Source organism: Triturus cristatus, chromosome 8 (genome assembly GCF_964204655.1).
Source record: "Triturus cristatus chromosome 8, aTriCri1.1, whole genome shotgun sequence".
Taxonomy (NCBI): domain Eukaryota; kingdom Metazoa; phylum Chordata; class Amphibia; order Caudata; family Salamandridae; genus Triturus; species Triturus cristatus.
The window spans coordinates 1,123,642,302-1,123,665,720 of NC_140591.1; the positions used below are offsets into that span (position 1 = coordinate 1,123,642,302).

At 41.5% G+C, this 23,419-nt stretch overlaps 1 protein-coding gene across 3 annotated transcripts in view; it reads right to left on the reverse strand.

Annotated features, from left to right (window-relative positions):
- Positions 1-23,419, reverse strand: part of LOC146805479 (interleukin-1 receptor type 1-like) — a 242,574-nt gene that overhangs the window by 159,941 nt on the left and 59,214 nt on the right. For 2 of the 3 annotated variants that reach the window (XM_085622740.1, XM_085622742.1), the window contains 2 exons: positions 14,455-14,638; positions 12,940-13,108 (listed from right to left, as the gene is read on the reverse strand). In XM_085622740.1, the coding sequence (XP_085478866.1) occupies positions 12,940-13,108; positions 14,455-14,638 (353 nt within the window). Of the gene's footprint in view, positions 1-12,939; positions 13,109-14,454; positions 14,639-18,171; positions 18,300-23,419 lie in introns of those variants that run through there. The other variant, XM_085622741.1, reaches the window with a different exon arrangement.

Sequence of the window (23,419 nt, forward strand, 5' to 3'; positions counted from 1 at the left end):
GCATCTTTCCTGTCATCGATCCTAGTTTCCACAACACAGTAATCATCAGTTTTATACATTCTCCATCTCAACCAAAACACAGTCCTATGGGTGATTACAATGACCGCGAGAAGAGCACACATCACCCTAGAACTGAAATCTTTATGCTGGATGCTTGTCCTATCTTTTCCATCTGTTAAGGCCTTGACAACTGTACACAAAGCTGTGCTTTCCCACTTTTAAGCCAACATTTTCTTTTTAGCAAACTGTGAGCTCTCCCACGTTCTCAAATCTTTCCTTCCTCTCTATTACAGTAACAATAACCTTTGTGGACTGCACCTTCTCGATGGCCACTGTTAAAATATTAAAATCCCCCCCCCCCCCTTTTCAATAGACAGAGAAATTTGCTCTACTTCAGACGCTACTTGAAAACTTGTCTCTTTAAAAACTATGGGCCAGATGTACGAACATTCACATTTACAAAGTGCAACTAGGAAAAGTGAATGTACAACAGTGTCTCAGACACAGTTTGCGATACCCTATGGGGTCTTAAATTGCATGCCTCATTAATATTCATGAGGTAGTCGCAATTTAAGACCCCATTGGGAATGGCTAGCACTCACAGGGATGGCGGCCTGCTGGGGTCAGCAGACCACCATATGTGAGACAGCTTTTTTAATAAAGCTTTTTTTTTTGTTTTTTTTTTTTAAATGCAGCCTGTTTTCCTTAAAGGAATACGGGCTGCATTTAAAAAAGAAAAATGAAACTATTCAGTTACATTTTTTAAGGGCAGGCAGTGGTCCCTGGGATCACTGCCTGCTCTTCAAAAATATTTTCGCACCCATTCACAAAATGAGCCCCTGGGGACCCCTTCCCATTTGCGAGTGGCTTACCACCCTTTTGTAAAGGGTGGTAAACTGCAAGTGTTTTGAAACCGCAAACAATCCTACATTGCAGTCAGACTAGCTATTAGGAAGAGATGCCCTTGGCACGCCCTAATAGCTTGTCACAAATCATGTTTTGCGAGTCGCTAATAGGTTAACAGCTCACAAAATATGGTTTGTACATGGGGCTGACCAATTTGGCGGTTGCAATTGGGCCGAATTCCCGTTTGCGACCGCAAAAAACGGTCGTACATCTGCCCCTATATTCCATGGGGATTTTTTTTCCCCATTGCTACTCTTTTCTAAGGTTATGTGTTTTCTCAATGTACCAAGGGGCTTAACGATTGAACGCAGTTTAAATAACATAACACAACACAGCATAACATAACAAAATAAAATGTACTACACAAATGGGGTGAATTAATATCTTTAGGAGAATTCTGGCACTCACTTTAGACGTCCTAATCAGTTTTCACATCAGTATTTATGCGGGGCTCCAGGGGAGGGGAATCACCCTAACCACTACAAAACCAAGACCCTCGGGTCCTTACAACATAAATTCAATCCTTAGCACAAGCTTAATTAAATAATCATTTCATCACTAATGATCACCCAAAGATGCTTTGTCTTTTACTTTAATTTTCGGTGCCCAGCCAACATATGTTTCGTCGAGAAGGGAATACCCCGCGACTTCTTCAGGGCTATAGGAATGTAATGAGACCATTTTCAATTTTCATCAACGTATTATACAATACATTCTAAATGTGGTGAAAAACAGAACACCACTGTGAAGTACCACTCCAAGTTCAAAATCAACATGAATAAAACGTTCACAAAGTGGAAACCCATGCACAATTTAATCTTTTGTATGTATACACTTTTTTTTTAAAGCCCTGAAGTCGCCGCGGGGTATTCCCCCATCGACGAAACACATGTTGGCTGAGGACAGAAAATTAAAGACAAAGACCAGAAAGAATCTTTGTGTGGTCATTAATGATGAAATTATTATTTAATTAAGTATATGGTAAGGATTGAATGTATAAAATTAAACATAACATACTTCCAAGTATTCAGCTGCCATAGGTGCTGGTTACATTTGGCAGTCAGACAAAATATCCTTTTGGTGCCACTTATTACCACATTCAGTGAAGGGAAAAAGGTCATTGCTCAAAATATTATACTTCTGGATCCCTTGTACTATTTAACTAATCTCCTGCTAGCACTCAAATGGAGTTTCTTTGGCATGTTGCAGTCTTTACTATTAGATTTAATGGGGATTGTGTGGCTTGGTTAAAGAAGAAGAGTTTGCAATACAATAGTCTCACCTTTGGGACCTTATATGTTTTTAGCAAAAAAGCACATTACCCTGGGTAAAGCGATTCTGGTATCAAGACAGGTAATTAGAGGCAGTTGCTAGAAAAATGTAATCCCTAAGCAAAAGCAGACAAGTCCTGGGACAATGCTCCAAAGGCCACACAAAGCACATACAACAGATCTTACAGACAGCGCAAGCCCTGTCTAGGCTCGACCTAAAAAGAACAGCCCCAGATTTTTTATGTTATTACCTTACACCCCAGAAGCATTGGATTGCTAATGGCTAGCTAATGAGGATAAACTAAAAGCGAGATACATAAAACACTGTTGGTTTCCACTTACCATATTGAAATTATCTGAGGGAAGCCCTTGGGGCCACAACGTCTTCACTTGCTTGTGCTCACTGTCTGCACAGGTTAGAAAAGAGATCCTCTAAAGACTTACTGCACCTTGCCCCAATCTCTGTGGGGTCTTCCTAGATTTGGCTGGAAAGGCTCAGAGGCAAGCAGATGAGATTGTTCAATGAATTGATTTGACTGTGTTGGGGGGGGGGGGGGGGTATAGAGGTTGAGGGGCATATAATCTCTAAAGGAATGGCTCCCAAATTTCAGTAGAGGGGCTGAGCTAGTTAGAGGGATTTCCACCAGAGTTGACTTATCTGATCATCTTGCCACTCTGCTGCGTCACATCAGGTAAAGTGAAAATAATGAGCTCCCACAACACAAGATGTAGCAATTGCTTCAGACACTGGTAAAAGGTACAAGGAAATAACACAATTTTATGTAACTCTGGGTTGATTGGCTTTGGATTGGGGCTCTCCTCATGAAAATTAGGATCAGAGTAAACAATATATCGAAAGAGTGTCCAGAAACACGTGCTGCAAATTCCTATGGTTGTATTATGTCCACCTCTGAAGAATGTACCCTAATGTATGGTCAGGGCCCTAGATGCAACACACATGCTTCTGAACTCTAGCATATGGTCTGGACCAGTCAGTGTTACAGCCCTTCTGAAAGGAAGTGTCTAAAACACTAAGATCTATAACCGGCAGGCCTAATTGATTTAAGCTTGAAAACATGCCCTCTTGCCATCATGTCAACACTGAAGGAAGAAATGAATAAACCGCGCCAGTAAAGAACCTACGGGAGTGTTTGTTTGCTTGCAGAGTATCTGAAGACTACAGGCTCCAGGGGGCCTAGGGGCAGAGTGACCACCAGCGGCCCCTCCCTCCCTACCGTACCGGACTTAAAATAATCTCACGATCCCCGCGTCGCGGATCGCGCGCAGGGCGAAGCCCGGGCCAAGGGCGGGCCCGTCTAAGCCCGGATGAGACTGGACTGGGCCTCCCCCTCTTCGTTTTTATTTTCAGTAAGATTTCAAGACAATGTTCATATATGTTATATTGTTATTGTAATTTTGAAACCCTTTCGTCTGCGATTGCATAGTTACCTATTGGTTTTGGTACCCGAGATAGGTCTCCAAAAAATGGTACTGAAAACCAACCCGCATTGTGCAGGTGCTGGAACTGGTCTAGTTGGCACTATAGACGCCTTTTTTACTAAGGCAGTCACTGCTTTGGAGAAAGAGAGAGCACTAACGGAACGACGATTATCTCTTGATCCTGTGTTTTTGAGAAAGTCATCTCTGGGAAAAATTGCTACTGTACCATCCCCGTATTCATTATTGACCCAGAATGTCCAAATATCATGTCAACAGCATGAACTTTCAACTGTATTGGATATAAGTGGCATTGACGCAAGCTTAGATTCTTTTATGGCCTATCCAATTGCGGAATCAGGCCAGCGGCAAAGCCTTCCACCATGTAATAGTGAGCCCCCATCTGATTGTTTCCACTCTGACTTAGCAGAGGGTAATGTTTCTAACATAAAACATAAACGGGGTGGAATGCAGCACAAAGGTGCGCGTAATAAGAAGAGTAAAAGTACTCTACTCATGCGCCAGGATAAGGGGGTAACATAGGGATAAAAATCCCACACAGGCAGTTGATGCTGATCTCACCCATACAAGCTCTATTGTTGATATAACAAAAAGTCCGCCTGAAACTAGTAGAAACACTGTATGCTCACTAGATAACATTGAGCATTTAGTTAGGTCTTTAATTTTCCCACTGTTAGAACGCACTAGACTGTTAGGCACACAGTTAGAAACACTGGAGAAAATTACGAGAGAGAATTCAGCTTTGCTGAAAAAACTAGGGGACACAAAACTTATAACTAAATTCATTTGCACCACCCAAAAAAATACAAAAACCATTAGTGAGTGCTAATTCTGGACAAGATAATGATAACCCGCCATCTCAGGAAGGTGGAATGATGGCGATCAATAACTCCAAGCAGAATGAAAATGCAAGTAAAGAAACTAACATAGATAGCCTTAAAACATGTATAAATAAGGTTCCTGATAATAGGTCATCCGAATTAGATAAAACATTGGATTCTAAAAGTAAAGAATACAAAAAGAGAATTGACCTTCCACCGGACTCCTACCCTTATGTAATTGTACTTGCAGGGGTCCCGGAGTGGAGACATAATAGGGATGAAACCACGCCTGAACTAAAGAATAAGGTTATGCATTGGTTAGGGAAAAACAGACCTTAGACCTGACCTGCGTGGGGAAATTATTAACGTTAGTCGAGTGAATTGGCTGGGGCCTACAGTTAAAGAACTTAGCGGAGACTGTATTATTGTAAACTTTCGAGACCCAAGAGTTGTGCAATTTGTTAGTGGTTTTCCAAATTATGAAAACCCCGGTGGAATTTTGTCTTTGACCTAAGCTATTTCTATCCACCGGTCCCCTTTGTTGCCGTTGCTAGTCAGAGACCACACAAAATACGTTATGAAGAAAGGCCCCAATATATTGGAAATCAATATAATGCTCATAGGGTGCCTATGATGTATGGTGGCTTTATGCCACATAACCCCCGTTATTATCAACAGACAGGGAACTTATTTAATGTCCCAACTTACAACAGATTTGATTCTCTATCAGGTCTGGTGGGGGTGGACTGACCAGCACGGTAACAAGCATTCGATACCCGTGCGGTAAATTTCAACCCCGTTCTAGTAAAGGACAGCCAGGGAATGAGGGCTTCAAGAGGGAGAAGTACAGAACCTGGTTGGTATCGAAACCATATCCACTAAAAGGGTGGACGTTGTACAAATGGGGGCCCAAGATAAGGAAAAGGGAAACATAGATAATAACATAGCTAATAATACTAACCCAAGACACACCACATATGATAGGATTAAGGAAAATTGGACTATCATTTTATGGAACATTGCTGGACTCAGGGCTAAATTGGATAATCCGCTATGGCTTAAATTAATTGAAGGCCACGATGTCATATGCCTACAAGAAACGTGGGCGAAGGGAGTGTTTCACTTGAATGGTTTTAGAACAATTTTTACTCCGGCAATAGGCTCATCACACGGCAGAGCCAAGGGTGGGCTCTGTACATATGTTTCTAACCGTTTTATTTGTAAAACCATTGAGGTTTTTTTATAACACCACCTATTATCATATTGTTGGCCTACACATGAATAAAAATTCCTGTATCCTGGTTATTAATTTCTATAATAATGTTCCCCCGGCAGACTTAGCCCTCGTATTTAAAAAGTTTAGTTCCGAAATTAACTCCATACTCTGCAACAAAGGAAAGGAGTGTGTTGCCATATGGGGGAGTGATTTTAATTGTGCAATATGTAACAGAGCCGGGAAAGGAAATTGTGGCTTAACTAACTTTGGATAAGGAGTCCACATTAACACATTTTGAACACAATGGAAAGGGCGATGCCCTGAATGAGATTCTTTTTATGAGCGAGGGCCAGAATAAAGATGGAAGCATGGGAGGACTTAATAAGTGCTTCTGAGCGAAGAGATATGACTGCCTTCTGGAGGGCAGTTAATGCACCATATTTTAAAGACGACACCAAGGCGCGGATTGAGATTGCCATTGATGAGGATGAATGGGTGAGTTATTTTGAGACCCTTTATAGCCCTGTTGACCCTTTGAGTGAATTGACTGAGCAGGATATGCCCAAGACAACTACAAACTTCAAGAGCTTGAACCTCTTTTACTCTGTGCGAGGTGCTGAAGGGTATTAGTTCGAGTCAGGGGGGTAAGGCACCGGGTCCAGACGGTGTACCGGTAGATGTTTTTAAAAATAACTTATTATGGGCACCCCTACTAACTAGATTCCTGAATGCTGCTAGTAAGTTTGGCCTTCCTAACACCTGGTACGAATCAATAATAGTACCTATTTATAAAAAGGGCGACACAGCAACCTGTAAATGTTATCGCCCTATATCCCTACTCGATTCAACTGTTAAAATTGTGGGTAGGGTTATCTTAGATAGGTTGCAGTCATGGGCAGATGAGCATAAGATTATTAGCGACCTACAATATGGCTTCAGAGAAGGGGTAGGGACTGTAGACCAAGGACTCAACTTATCCATGTTTTTGGAAAAGTACACTAAGGCTAAGGGTGGGAGATTGTTTTTAACTTTTGTAGACTTAACTTCCGCTTTCGGCTGTGTAAATCACAGCAAACTATGGTTAATTTTAACACGATTGGGAGTTGAGGACAATATTATTTGTTTCTTAAGGGAGTTGTATAATGGGGCTAGGGCTACAATCAGATATGGTTTAAAAGGTGAATGCACTAGAATGTTTAATATTGCGAGGGGAGTAAGACAAGGTTGTGTCCTTGCCCCGTTCTTATTCTTAATCTATATTAATGAGCTTGAGGATATTTTGCTGAGGGACTGCATAGATATGCCTATGGCATCACAATGCTATATTCCGGCACTAATTTATGCCGATGATGCCGTTTTGATGGCAAGGACCCCTGTTGCAATGCAAACTATGATTACTTCCTTTTCCACCTTCATGATCAGTTTGGATCTGAAGGTGAATTGCACTAAAACCTTTTCCATGAGTTGTGGCACCAAAACAAAACAGAGGAAAAAAGTTATGTTCATAGATTCTAAACCATTAGATTACATTTCTACCTTCCTCTATTTAGGAATTCTGTTTGATTGCTCAGGTCAGTGGAATCCTGCAGTTAAGGGGAGAAATATGCTATTTAGTAAAACTTTAGTAAAAAGATGGGTAAGAAACCAGTTAATGAGCTACTGCGTATCTATAAATCTAGTTGTGTGGCCGTGGCAACTTATGGTGCGGGAATTTGGGGCATCTCAAATGTAACCAGTTTACAGTTGACAGAGAATAGTTTTCTGAAATTTCCCTTAACTACACCAGAGAGCACATCCACTTATAACATCCATGCTGAGCTCGGTATGTTATATATTGAGGACATTATTAGAATCCAGCCTGTCCTTTTGTGGTACAGGGTATGGACTACACATGAGTGCCATTTGAATCGTCTTATATTGAGGGACGTTTTAAAATTGGAGGGTGTGCACCGAGTGAAATGGCTGAGGTATATTAAAAGCTTCTGTGGCCTTATTAACCATCCAGAATTCTATGTTGATCCCGATTCTATGGTGAAGACCACAAGAAAAGAACTGAAAAGGATATGTATTATGTACCTTGTGAAATTAAGAGATCATACTGAACTGTCAAAAAAAAAAACAGTGATGTCCCATCAACTGACTTTAACCTCGCAGGCTATCCAACCATATTTAACCCTGAGGCTGAAGGAACATGAAAAGTTTGTTGATACGTTTTAGACTTGGGTTTCTTTTTAGGTCTGTGAGTTTCCCTGTTAATAATGGCTGGTCTGCTGGAATAAGCAAATGCCCCTGTGACAACACATCCACCAAATCGGATATTCATATTTTATTTTTTTGTAAATATTATTCTATACCTAGGGAAAGGTGGATTAAGCCAATTTTAAAGTACATGAAACTCAGACAATGCCGGCCTGATTTTCTGATTATTCGGAAACTTGAAGATATATTCACGTTAGCATCTGTTTCTGTATTTCTTAGAAATGTTTTTCATTTAAGAAAATCGATAATGTTTTATTTGAGCCTATGAGCTTTTAAAAAATTATTTATTTTATATACTTGAAATTGTCTGAAATGTGTTATAATATGTTGTATGTACTTTTATGGGTATCATTGTTTTATAACCGAATAAAGTCTTCTGATTGATTGAATAAACATTGTTCCCAGACAAGGGAACTAGAAGTGGGTCTCTAAGACAAGGGGGTTGGATCCCTAAATCAGTAAACACAAAGAAAAATGCTCAAGTGTAACAATTTTATGGCAATGCCATTGAAAGGAACAAAGAAAACACATAAGATGATCCTGGTTATATTTCATTAAAAAACTGATTTTTTTTAAGCTCAGGACAAGGAGCTGAACTGGCCTAAAAGAGAATCTGACTCCTAATTGAATTAAGCAGGACCCCAGGCCTTGCTCCCTTGACTTATCTGAGACCAATCCACTGAAATACCGAGTCACTGGTGGACTAGGCTCCTACGCATTGAGGCTCCTGCTTCCTCTACTAATGCTCTTTCACTCTCCCTCATGCCTTTGCCATCCGCCTCTTTGCTCTTTTTGTATCTCACCCTTTTGCCTTTCACTCATTGCCATTGTTTTGCCTTATGGCTCTCGCCCTTTTGTGTCTTTTTGCCCGTTAACCCTTTTGTTGCCTTTTTGGCTCTCTTCACTCTGTGCCTTCTTTTTTCCCCTCCTCCCAGTGCTCTGCCTTGCCCCCCCATCTCTCACATTCCCTCCATCCTCTTTGCACTCCTCCGCACGATCACCTTCCCGCCTTATGCGCTACCTTACACCAATCGTGCCTGCTCACTTCTCCCGCACCCAGTCTCCTCTCCCGTGCTCCTTACCGGTTCCTTCCTGCGCTCTCGATTAGCCCCACCCAATCCCTCCCTGCACTCCTCCCCTTCCCAGGGCCTACCAAAATGGCAGGTGCACATGAGCAGCAGGCGCACCACTGGCATGTCAAACACAAGCCTGTCTGCTCCTGGACCATGCCCAGCACCACAAACCCTGATCCTTCTGCCTCCCTACGCTACACTGCGGTGTTTCTAGGATCTCTTAACCCAAGATGCCCACCCCACACAGTGCTGCCGCACAGCACAGAGTGCTTTCATCTGCACCCGCTAACACTTCACGTTCAACGTCCCACGATTACACCTTCCTCTCAAACTATACACAGCACACCTCCTACTCCCACCCCACCTACAAATCCATATGCAAAGAAACTATCATGCATGCTGCTCAACACCTCACTTCACTCAGCAAGCACACCACGAATATCTGAGACATTCTGGAAAGCGACGCCCCTGACTGCCTCTTCCATACAAAAACATGGCTGACCTCAGACTCCGCACCCAACATGGCCACGGCCATCCTGGCAAGATACAAGCTCACACAGCAGAACCAGAGAAAGAATCACTATAACCTTCAAGGGCTCCATCAACTGTGCCACGGCCACAGCAAACAACCCCACTACATGGAGCACCTAGATTTCACACTTCGAATCTCAGCAACGTACACCCTGACACACACCCTGACACAAACCCTCATCTGCCACTTACCAGGACCACAAACTACCTTCACAGACAGCACAGCAACTTTCATCACTCCCCTCACCATTGACTCCAAAGAATACATCCTACTAGGAGACTTCAACTTTCATCTGTAAGACAAGACAAAACACCAAGTCCACCACATTTCACAAAAGCTTGGAAAACCTAGGACTGACAACATTTCACTGGACCCACACACTCTGCTGCAAACCCCCACCACCCAATCTTCGCCACCTTCAACGGCATGAAAATTACAGCAACCACAACTCTCCCCGGTCTGATCACGCCATCATACAATTCCAATGAACATCCATCAACAAAGTCCACCATCACAAACCGGGCCAAAGAGTTGGAGCAGCATCTCTGAATCAAACTGGTCCAACACCCTGAACCCACTGACAATGACCTAAATAGCAAAATCAAACAGCTCGACTAGTAGATCACAAAACGTGCTAATTCCATGGTACCCTATACACACACAGAAGAGAACCCAGAAGCAGGAAAGCTAGTCAATTGAAGATATCTGTTCAACAAAACAACACTGCAACCAACTGAAAAGATAGAGAACAAATTGCCATGAGAATAAGGAAACCTACAAAGCAGCCCTGAGACACTACCAGCAGATAATTAGATATGTCAAAAGGCAGACCTTACACAGCGCATAGACAGCAGCTCCATCAGCTGCAAAGAATTCACATTAATTAAAGACTTCACCTAAATAACTTCTACCACTAACAGCATCACCCCTTCACAAGAACCTATTGAAATTATTCAACAACAAAATCAAAACAATCAACAAAAACTTCGACCATCAACCAAAACTCTGCACCCTCATCTCCAGTCTACCCACAAAAACCATGGAAAGTCAGACTACCTGAAAAAGAAGTGTCAATATTTGAAACAAGACCCTGGAAGTGCCACTTTACACCTCCTAGCCATTGTAGGCAGATTTGTGGAAAGGTGGGAAAAATCAGAGCCTTGCTAGAACCTAAACCCTGGCATAAACAGAGGCAAATATTTATAATATAATGAGAACAGTGCCTTCGTTTGTCACCTAAATTCATGGCACCAAAAGTGACACGACACATGGATTTCACCCAGTCCCTTGGACAAGTAAATATTTTATCTAAATCAACTCGCCTGAATCCTCCATTATCGATCATTCAAAATGGTACCAATGAACTGGAGCCTCTACAATTTTTGTGATACGGCATTTACTGTTTTCAGGCCAACTCCAAGCATTGACAAAGCTAAATCGGTCTTACTTACGAGAGCAATTGGCTTTGGCAATGTTTTCTAGCCATCCTGTACAGCGGTGTGCAGTGTGGCTAAAACCAATTTAAAAAGTGTTATGACACAACCAGGGCGAATGTATCTTTTATTAAGAGAATTAGTATTAGATGCATCAGGCTTTTTTTTTTTTTTAAACAGTGTTTTTATCCATGCTGCACAGCAGCCACATGGCTACAAATAATTTCCAAAGTCAGTAATGCCCATGCAGCGCAGAATGAGCAAAAAGCAAAGGCAGAGCCAATAGTCTCAACAGTGAGACCTATTGGTTTTGCCAATGTTTGTTAGGTACAACACCCCTGTGGTTCTGAGCAAATCTATTAATCTCTCAATGCAGGAAAAAGAAAGAACTGTGTAATCCTATCATATAAAGAAAGCAATTGCACCCATGTCTTAGTAAAAATACATTTGGAAGGACATAACATCTGGTCTCACAAAGTTATGTTAACAGATAACATCTGTTGTCACAAACAACCATTTCAGAGGAGAAAACGGCTTCTTTGAAGTGTGTGTGTGGCATAGTAAAACAGTTAAAATGGCAGGACGTTCTACAAGGATGACAGAGGAGAATTAAAAAATAAAAGAAGAGCCTCAATCACAGCGCTATCAGTGGAAGAACAATCAGTACTTGGTACATGCTCCAAGCAAAGAACAGACATGGAAGCCAGCATGTGCTGGCCAATGAGAAGGCAACGAATAAGAGTGACAATGAAGCCAACAAATGGTAAGTAACGGGCAGGCTGCAAGCCCCTTACTGCATACAATATCTCTCGCAAGACAGAGCGCATGAACTGTCGCAGGTGAGACTTAAAACTGTGGTCTCCAGAACTAGTGACAGCCACAGTAGGAACTCTGGTATCATGGAAGTCCTAGTGGGCCGGCCATCTGTGGTGTAGGCACAACTGCAACTTCCAGCAACTCAATTAGGGCTACAAGCAGACACTTTCTATTATCACGAACACTGCATCTGCACCAAATGGGAGGACCATGTACCAATACTACTGCCTCTCACCGCACAGCAAACCAGAGAAACCACCAGCGGATATAAAGAAAAGCATGTGAATCATAACATGCTTTAGGTTACCTAACTAGCAAAACACATGAACACACCATGCCAATGAGACATGCTTGCATCAAAATCTTGGCTGTGATCTGTGATTAATCCAGCCTTTAAGGAAAAGTGGGTCAGATGCACTAGACCAAACGTCTAGCCCTCCAACTTTAGCGCAGTGATAAACCATGCTACCTTGGTTCCTAAGCCTGTGAATGAAGTGCAAATGAATACACTTATTTCACTATGTCATTTTGAAGATATTCCTATACTGTACAAAGAGTTCTTTTCGCCCGTATACACATTCCATGATATAATACTGAAATACATACAAACTGTAACTTCGAACTAAGGCAACCTTCACCAACAACTGCCATAATAGTGAAAATTGGCTTACTTAGTACTCCAATAACAAGGGAAGCTGATGGGATGTGTGGGTTTGAAGTTTGTAGAGAAGGGGTTGAGAGAAGAGGCTATGAAGTACTAAGGAATGCTCCCTTTAGTCTGTCTGCAACAAACACACCACTTTTAATTTCACCTGCGCTCTGCAACTCAATTGTATCATCCATAATTCTTCCACAAACTTCCCATGTCTTCTCCTGCAGACATCCTTTCACAATTTTCTTAATATCACATTCATCGGAACAGCAAAAGCCATGGTACAATGTTATCACAGGAACATTCATGCACTTAAACACTTTGCATGCTGCTTTGTCCCTCTGCTGTCTATGATAAAATCTGACCACAATTAGATAAACAATCTGAAGGACAAGTAGGACAACCCAATCAAGATGCAAGCTGGCTTTCATATATACATTGTAAGTGCTACATATTCAGTGTTTGGTTACGTCATTAGAAGAGAGATGTAAAATGCATTTACCTTTAACTTGCACTTCAATAGCCCGAGAAACGTTAAACAGCTCCCCATTATGAGAATACGATATACTGCAGGTATAATTTCCTTCATCTGCCTGAGTCACATTTTCAATTTGAAGTGAAAAGCCAAAAGGTGTTATTCCTTTGCCGTCGATATTCAAAGGTTGACATTCCTAAACAAAAACAATTATTTTACATGATTTTACCAAAGACCAGGCTATGAAGAAACATTTGAGGTAACACAGCTTATGGAAGTAAACCGGTAATAGAAATCATATGGTGCGGTAATAGATGTTAAAGACACTACAAAAATACAGTGGGAACGAGTGTAAAAACAACCAAGATTTTCCATGCATACACCATATTGGAGAAAAAAGTGCACGTCTGTTCATGGCTAAAAGATTAGCATATATACATTAAACCTCAGAGCACTATGTAGTTTATTCAATACAGGATCTATCCAAAGTGAAGTGAATCCTGGTGCTGTGGATCATCCGGGCATAATTCAGACCAATAACATCTAGCAAGGAAGAAGCGAGCCAATCGACACAGGATGGGGCCATTCATACGGTTCAACCTAATGGTAAGTTTATAGTCTTTTTTTTCCAAGTGATGAAATTATTTTCAATGTAGTAGTTTACGGTCAATAAAATAGTGAAGCATTCCATGTCACCTAAGAGTAAAGCATACAGGCAGTGCTGAGTTTTCTTTAATTTTTATAAATCAAGCCATTTCCTGATTGGAAGAAATAAACAGAGGTTTAATTAATATTTAGAGACTTCCAGTGACAAGAGGCCTCGCTCAGTGAGTTAATATACCAGATTAAAAGATGTGAGTAGCCTGTAGCTCAAAAGTTCAAATTCCAACAAACTGATTCATTGTTCCTGCCTTGATGACAGGAGATCTAATGAACTAAGTGATAGTGATATCTGGTAATACAGAACTTGGATAGGACAGGAGATAGGGTACATTTAAAACCATATTGTTCGTATTTACCATTCCCCATTAAATATCAATGTCTCTCATAATCATTGTGACTATGTGAAAGCATCGCCTTTGGAGGGCTTTTGGGGCATACAATTTTGAGCAAATGTAAGACTAGTGTAGTACATGTACTACCCAGTTCTTCAAACAAGATCCTTCATTCTTCATCTATCTGTAAACATATAGTTATCCATAAAAGTCCACATATTGTAAGATTAAAGATTATGTTTAATATTCTGTTTAGGACAATGGCAGTTAGGAATGTGAATGTGGGTCTTAAAAAGTATCGAGCCTATTAACAAGAATTAAGCAATTTACAGTTGACAAATTAAAATACAACTGACAGCTTTTAGCACCTAAATATTCAAACAGGGTGTCAGAAAACTGTTAACAAAGTGCCCAGAATACTAATTCTCACATATGGTAGGTTTGCAAATTAAAAGTAGGAATACCAACAATGCAATGATTGCGCAGCGTCTGTCTTTTCTTTAAAAATAGGCATTCATAGACCTGGATGCAAAATCTTAACATTTACCTTTAACCATACAACATGGGCCTGCTCTGGGGTTATGAAATGTTCAAGGCCTGGACAAATTATCCTATCGTTGCCCTGTGCAAACAGTTGTTGCCTGAACATGGTATCAGGATCATAACATAAGCCTTCCAAGTTCTTGTAGACATCGAGCTTAACCTGCTTTGTCCAGCAATGTGTTGAATTCCTGTAATAAAATAAAAACAGAAATCAAGGTCACTAAAAGAGTTAAGTAACTTAAAGAGTTTACTCAAGTGTTTTATGGCTGAGCTTTTGCATATAATTAAACTATGTAGAAAAGAAACTGCGGGCTGTGAATTTGTCCAGAGGACAACATTTACAAGTGTCACGCAAACGCTCTCTAAAATCGGATTAGCAATGTAAACGTATTCACGATTTGCAAACCCTGACAACCTCAAATCTATATTATATTTTAAGGGTGTTTCATTCCAAGTACAGCAATGACTGGGAAAAAATAGCACATCGTGACATAAAAAACATGGTGGGCACCCAAAATTACAACCAATTTCCTTGACACGAGTCACTTAGTCCCTTGCCCAGGGGTGGATTCTCCATTAGGCCTCTGGGGCTGCACCCCCCTGATATTCCTTCACATTCCTGGACAAATATTAAATAAATCGATTTATTAAGAGATACAAATGTATCGCTAAACAAATCGATGGATTTAAGTCTGGGCTGTGTGTCCCAGGCTGCCTGCCCCGCCTTGCTCTGAAGCAGGAGACGGAAGACAGGCAATAGATCAACTTTCTGAACTGAGAGGCAGGACTCCAGGCCTACTGTTCTAAAGCCCTTCATAAAGAATCATGCTCTATAGGCCAGGGACGCTGTCAGAGTCCTGGTTTTGGCGTGATTGAGTCTCCCTCCCTGCATAAGGACAGCAGTCTGTCATTCCCAGGCATAGATACCACCCTTTCCCATTCGTCACACGTTGGAGTGGATGCATGCAGGTGTTTTGTGGTGCCCTGTCCTCGGTAATGGTAAGTGTTCTAATGCTAATCTTTGGTTATGTATATTGTTCTAAGACCCCACCCCATCCTAACCTCCCCATATGTGACACCCGAGGACCTGACTGCACCATAATGGCCCCATCAGAAGTGGAGCTGCAGCATTTGTTGCCCCACGAATTGGATGCAAAAAATGAGCAGACCAGGGTTCTTGTTCCCTTGTGAAGTTGATCCAACTATCCGAGTCATGGGCAAAGCAAGAGATATGCGCTTACAGACCATGGAAGCCAGGAGAGGTGTTAAGTAAAAACAGTGAGATAAATATAGAAGCGATAGCTGGTTTATTGGTAGATAATCGGTGAGGCACAGCACGCAACAAAAAGCCAAAGATGCACAGTTTAACTGTCAACTCTAGAACATAGAACATAAAACGTACACGCAGGTACTATGTGCTATGTTCCAGGTTGAGGGAAGGGAGCAAGGGAAACTACAAAGGAAATGAAAGAAAGAATGCAACACATCTCCTCTCTAACATAAAACAAAATAAATTATTACAATCAAGTTAAGTATCTACCGGGGAAAATTTTTGGACGGACATTTTCTTCAACTCTTGACGCAACAGATTGCGTATGCACCAAAGTATCAGCAGAAACCTTTTTTGAATTGTGTAATGGAGATGAACCAGCATTGTTTAATGCTTTGCATTTAGCAACCCTTCTCATATTCCAAACCCTACCGTCTTGGGTAATAACACTACTCTTACAAACCTTCACAATCTTAATAGGTTGGTAGAATTTAGAATAACCTTTTATCAAAAAAATCAGGTTTTTTGATTCTGACCCACTCTCCTACCACGAAATCATGAGCTTTAACTTTCATTTTTGAATCAAATGCTAATTTCATTTTATTTTGTTTTTCTTCCACACGTTTGGCAACAATGTCAATATCAAGCGTGTTATTAGTGTTAATTTTTTTTATCCACCAAGGACAGATGTCAGAACAGGGTTCCCTACCCTTCAACAGTCTAAAAGGACTTACACCAGTAACAGAGTGCGGAGTAATGCGATACATCCATAACTTCCTCCTCACTATATCCGTCCATGGTTCAGAAGATCCATTAACAGACTGAATACCATCTTTAAGAACCCGATTAAAGCGTTCTACTAGACAGTTTTCTCTTGGTTCGTATAGGGACGTGGTATGGTGTTTAATGTTGCACTGTAAAAGAAACTTTCATTTCTTGAAAAACGAGTTGAACTCCATTATCAGTTGCCATGATTTCTGGTGCACCTTCACAGGCAAAGACTTCTTTAAAAAAAAGTAATGATCACCTGAGATGAGACACTTGCAACACATTTAACCTCAGGCCATTTAGAGTGATAATCCATAATGACTAAGGCAAAACGAGCATTCAAAAGGTAATTGTTTGAAATGCCCAGATATATCAAAAGCCACTTTCTGCCAATTGGCCAACTGACTGGATTGAGAGGGGCAGAAGAAACCTGGAGCATCTTGTCACTACTAATACATTCTGGACACTCCCTAACTGTTTTGTCTACCATCTTGTCAAGTCCAGGCCACCAGAAATTTGCCCTAATAAGTCGTTTCATTGGCGACATACCCAAATGTCCTTGGTGAGAAAGAAACAAAATGTTTTTTTGCAACTTAACAGGAGGAATAATTTCCCCCCCTTTGAAAAGTATACCACCAATTTCTTCAATCTCAGAAGATATACGACAATACAGAGAATTTTCAGCGGACACAAGTCTTTCCTTGGGCCACCCTTTTTTTATGAACTCGAAAATTTGTTGACACAAAACATCATCATTCACTTCTCTAGACCACTCACTTTCAGACAGGTTTGTAAACTCATGTGAAACAAAATCTTTTATAGTGGCAATAATGTCCACATCTTGTGCAATAGTGGACACACATCAGAACATGGTAACCTAGAGAAAGTCAGCCGTGATATTATTCCTGCCCGGGACATACACCACCTCAAAGTCATATTCCTGTAAACGGGACGTAAGGCGGGCTATGCGGGCAGAGGAATTCCACCCACCCCCAGGAGGTAAAATTTCAACAAGAGGCTTATGATCAGTCCTGAGTATGAATCTACTACCCCAGACATAATTGCGAAAATGTTCAATGGCCCAGATGCATGCCAGTAATTTCCTCTCAATTACCGCATATCTCCTTTCCGTTGCCGACAGTGTTCTGGAAGCAAAGGCTACACACCACTCATCTTTCCCAGAGCTCTGACTAAGAACGCCACCCAGTCCATAAAGACTGGCATCCACCGTGATAATACACTTCTTATTAAGACAAAAGGTTTTAAGAGTGGGTGCATTGACAATCTCTTTTGATTTCTCTGAAAGCCATTTCTTGTACATCAGTCCAAATAAATTCAGCTGATTTTCTAGTTAACGTCCTGAGAGGCTCCATTTTAGTAGCAAAATTTAGTATAAACTTGCTATAATATTCACAAAGACCAGCAAAAGAAAGAAGTTTTACCTTGTTGTCAGGAGCAGGAGCCTTTATGATCGCATCAACCAAAGCTTTTTTTGGTACAACACCTTCACCTGAAAGAGTATGACCAAGATACTCTACAGATTTGCAAAAAAAATTGCATTTCGAATCCTTAACAGTTAAACCAGATGTACTCAATCTAGAACATACTTCTTTTAAGTGAAGAAAGTGTTCATCCACATTTTTAGAAAATATGAGTATATCATCTTGAAAACATTTGACAAACCTGTTTGCTTCTTTAAAAATATGATACATCGCTCTCTGAAACACAGACGCAGCTGAAGCTAGGCCAAAAGGCATTCTTTTAAACTGGAACAACCCATGGGGTGGGATAAATGCCGTGAAATGTTTGGAATCATCAGTGAGATCAATTTGGTGATAAGCAAACCGAAGAAGATCTAGAGTAGAGAAAATACAAGCACCATCTAACATACATATCATTACATTAATGTTGGGAAGAGGATGACAGTCAGTAATCAAATTAGCATTTAACGCCCTCAAATCAACAGTCGAATACTATTATCAGGTTTACGGGCCAAAACAATGGGAGAAACCCATTCAGATGACTCAACCTCTTCAATGATATCATCTTTAACCATAGAATCTAGCATCTCTTTAAGTTCCGCTCTAACACTAATGGGTACACCCCTCAACTTTTGTCTTACTGGAACAGCATTGGCCTTGACTTTGATCCTATGACTAAAACCATCAAGTTTGCCTAATTTATCCGAAAATACTTGAGGATATAACTTCGTAATTTCTGTTCCGGATAGTGACAATGCAAGTACCGAAACTGGTTCTTTGCTTCTAGGATTTAAAACAATGCCCAACTTAGCCTGGGCACGCCAACCTAAGACATGGACACCTTTGAAAGCAATATATAGTTTGATGACAGCAGAATTTCCTCTAAACTCAATAGGTACCACCTTAAACCGTATAAAATCAATTTTTGAACCATCAAAATTGATTGCAATGATATCTGGTTGGCAGAGGGAGTCACAATCGATCAACTCTCCTAAGCATTCATTACAATAATCGTGTGTAATTATGGTCTAAGGTGATCCAGAGTCTGCCATAAGTTCCAACTGTTTTCCCATGACGTAGACCATGCATTTGGGTGAAGAAATTCTGTCCATCTCGGAATCCTTAAAGTTGTTTTGAATAGAAACTACAATGCCAGACTATCACCCTGAGACCTGTCCTCCACAGAGATATTATGAGAAACATAAGAAACTTTACCCTTATTTGGAACAGATGGTGAAGATGGACTATTTTTGGTTAAACCGAACTTGGGTACAATCTTACACATTTTTTTTAAAGTGCCCTGTGCGTCCACACTTATTGCATTCCTTACCTACTGCAGGACAATGTGGAAAGGAAGCAATATGATCAGGGTTACCACATCTGTAACAATAGAACTGTTTAGGTTTAACGCTGTTTTTACTTTTAAAAATAGGCTTTGATGTACTAGAATTCACACTAATCTCACTAGATGTACCAGGTTTGGTATCTTTGTTAAGAGACTTAATCCATTTATCGGATTGTTCTAAAGCTTTGGCTGTACTAATGGCTACTTCTAAACTGGGATCCCCCAAAATCCACAACTGTTCTCGAACTTTCTTACTTTTAACATGAACAATTATCTGATCTCTGATCATTTCGTCGGTCATTAATCCGAAATTGCAATGTAGAGATAACGCTCGAAGAGCTGTTAGAAATTCATCAAAGCTTTCATTTTCATCTTGCGCTCTAGTGTAAAATTTGAACCTGTTGAGTGCTACACTAGTGGTAGGTTTAAATCTACCTTCAATACGTAAAACAGCTGCATCATAAACATAATCATCCCCAGATCTAACTGGAAGAAGAGTCCTGTACACAAGTTGGCCTTCAGAACCTAAAGAATGGAGAATTTTTGTTTTCTTTCTGCATACATACGTTCGCCATCTATGGCTTTAAGAAATGTGAAAAACTCCTCTTTCCATCTTGTCCACGGAATGGGTGGTTCCCCTTTTGATTGTAAAAATTTAGAAGGAGGATCAAATTGCATTGTAGTACTATTAAACTTACAACCAAAATGATATCAGAGCATGTATGCACACAATGTAAAATAGGAAATCCAGGAAGTCCAGGTGTGCCAGTCACCGAAAATAACAGGCTTATCCTTCACAAGGTGTCTTGTAATAGAATACAGAACAACTACAATACACTTGAATAAGTATAATCCACCCAATTACAATATGCGATGTGTATCATGGAAACATACTAATTTGTATATATCATGTGCACCAATTGAAACATAGTATGAACAAAACCAAAATGAGAATATAGATTGTGCCCTTAGCAGCCCAGGGAAGAGTTTGCCGTATCAAATTGGATCCTCATTGAAAGACTGGAGGTTTAGATGGTGAGACTTCGTTAGTAGCAGTTATAGACCGTGGCAAATTCAATTAGTGACAATCTGTTATGTCAAAGTTACCACCACTGGTAAATCTTCCGATCGTTAATTGCTATTTGTAGAGACTCCCCGCCGGAATAAAAACACTTAGTAAACGTGAGCGTAGCGTTAGTAAAATCAGAGCATACACAGAGCTCCTTTTCAATGGTACACAAAACTAAAGGAGCTACGAAGATACTGGTAAACTACGTATCTTACACTGTGAAAAAAAACAGATCTTAGCAGCAGTCTTAAATTCAAAAAGAGCACAGGGATTACGTTTTTCATTTATGATATGGTTCAATGTCTCTACGGTGATGGTTTATAGACTTGTGAGCTATGTAAAAGAAAAGATGAAGAAATCTAGCTGGAGCTATATTTAACAAATGGGAAAGACTTATTATAAATGTAATGCTAACCTCCCCACTTAAAGTATTTGGAAAACTCAAGCAGAAAGAGTCAGGATATGGCTTAATTTGTGCTGGGGCTTTCCGGTGCTTAGCACTGGCACCTTCTCATCAGGGCCAGGTCTATACTGCCACTGCCAACTTACATCACTGCAGTTTGCACTTCATGTGTAAAAGAAAATTAAATATAATTGCCGGCTTACTTGTTGTTCACATGCTGTTACAGTCTCACACAGTCTTTATTGTACTTCTGTGAAGAAGAGTGCTGCTGACTGTGCAGTGCTGCTGAGAGCACAGCGAGCCCGATAATAAATCCATATAAATTATGCAAATAAATGTGCTTTCAGTTTCAGTGTTGCCGGTGGGCGGGCCACTAATTGGGCTGCATTTGGTTCTATGAGGGTAGGGGCTAAGGCGGACAGCGTGTGCCGTGCGCAACCTTTTTCCTTCCACGGACAGTGGACCATGCCTCCGCAAACACGCACTGCAGTGGACGTGTAGCACCAGTTAGCACGACGTTGAGGCGGGCACTTTGAAGGAGCTGCGCAGCAGGCCTCTTAATAAAGGCAGTGCCACCAGATGTATGTTCAGACATGGATTCCAACTTAATGTGCAGGGACCGGCAGACTTGGCCCCTCTGCTGCCCCGTGACTTCACGCGCCTCCCTGATTATTCGAACTTGTTGCAGAATTTAAAAGAGCAGGGACAGTTGTGTTTCTGCTGCGCGTTTGTAGGTGTAAAGGATGTGGGAGTAAAGCAAGTACAAAATGAAACCATTAAAGGCTAACGCGCCCAGACCCAATTTGTTTTACTTAGCCCGTAACTTGAAACACCGATCTATTTCACACAGACAACGACATATGTCACCAAACATGGTGACCATGTAACAATGCTCCCTCGGCTGTGCTTTAGGATGGCAGACACTTCAAGAAAATCCACAGCAAAATAGCAGTCATCAACCGCAGTAAGTAATAAAAAACCCAATGCTGCCTTTTTCTTGTGCGTCGTGACGCCCGGTCACCTGAACCAAGTCAGAAGCCTTGAGGTACTGGGGTCTGTGGTACAAGGTCCCTGGCTACACACCATCTGAGACAGAGACAGACGTCTGGGTGGGTGCCTTTGATGGGAAGATTAAGGCCCCCAGTGGCTGACTGTCCGTGCTGATGAGGGATATATTGTGGGCACGAGTGTAGGGGGCGGGGAGGGACATCGCAGTTGCAGGGAGTCAGTGAAAGAAATGGTTCCTTTTCTCCGAGGGCTCTCTCCCTCTCCTACTGCACCTCTATTTGAGTCTTCCTCGGAACTCTCCTTTCCTCTGCAGCGCCCCTCTTATCACACCCACTGCCCACCACTAGAGCCTTCATTATTTATACGGGCCTTTCCTCAGAGACCTCACTCACATACCCTCCACTTGGCCCCTCTTGGGTTGTCTTCCTCTTGCTCAGTGTAGATCCCTTATCGACCTCGTAATCGATGCCCCTTAAGGGTCTCCCTCATTCATTATGCCTGTGTGGACCTTCCTCTAGGGCCTGCTCTGTTCTATCCCTTACCATACATTCACGTGGGCCTTCTTCGGGGTGTCCCTCCTCTCCAGCTGTTCAGGGATGGTGGGCTCCATCCGGGGCACAGGGAGGGGTCAGAGCTTCGGGGAGAGAGAGCACTGTGGGCAAAGGGACTGTCACACTGGGACTACATCTCGTGCCCAGCCTAGCCTCCAACCAGAGTGCAGGAACTCACCCCCCACTCGACAACTGTGCTGCTCTGCACCCACCCCTTCCATGCACAAGGTTATGGCACAGGGACAGGTGCACATGTCACTAAGTTTTCCTGAGCGTGTCTGCTTCACAGGGTCTAAAGCAGGGCTGTTTATGGCTGGACCCTGCCAGGCATAGAGGACAGCCATTCATATGTAAATTAGTTTTATTTAGAATTGTGAGCGTCTCTGGACAGTTTTAAAAGTTGCAATGCCCAGGCTGGGATGGTGTGGCTTGCGGTTTGTGCTAATTAAAAGCCTTTCTAAAAGGTTGGCACGTGTGAGCCTGACTTTACTGTTGTAATGTAGGAGGTAACTTGGCTGCTCCAAATAACACTGGTATAATAACGCTGAATTTGTAGGGTTTAACGTTTTTTCTTATGAGCCTGTTGTGAATGTTGGGGTTCGACAAATACCAAGGCAGCCTGGTTTTAATGCCACTAAATGCGTGTTTCTGCCCCTAGACCTCCTGCCTCTTTATCCTCTTGCTCTTAAAGGTTCTTTTTCATCTCTGCTTCCTCCCTTGGCATCTTCTTTACTATCTTTCTCTTCCTCCTTCGTTCCATTTTCTGCCTTTCTCTCTCTCTCTCAAGTTCAGGGACAAAGTCTGATGATGAAAGTCAGAGGAGCTTGCACTGGAGGCAAAGGAAAGGGAGAGACATAGGGAAGCAGGTTTGAAAACCTGGATTTAGCAGCTCCCATTGCATTCTAGCATATCTGGATGTGCCTGGAAAAAAGTGTAATGTAGTCCGTGTCTGCTATTGCGAGGTGCTCCTCTGTCTGTCCACGTCAGTGTTTGCAACATATAAAACTGCAAAAAATAAAATGTGGATTCCTCTTGTCAATCAATCAGAATATTTGTAAAGCGCACTATTATTGG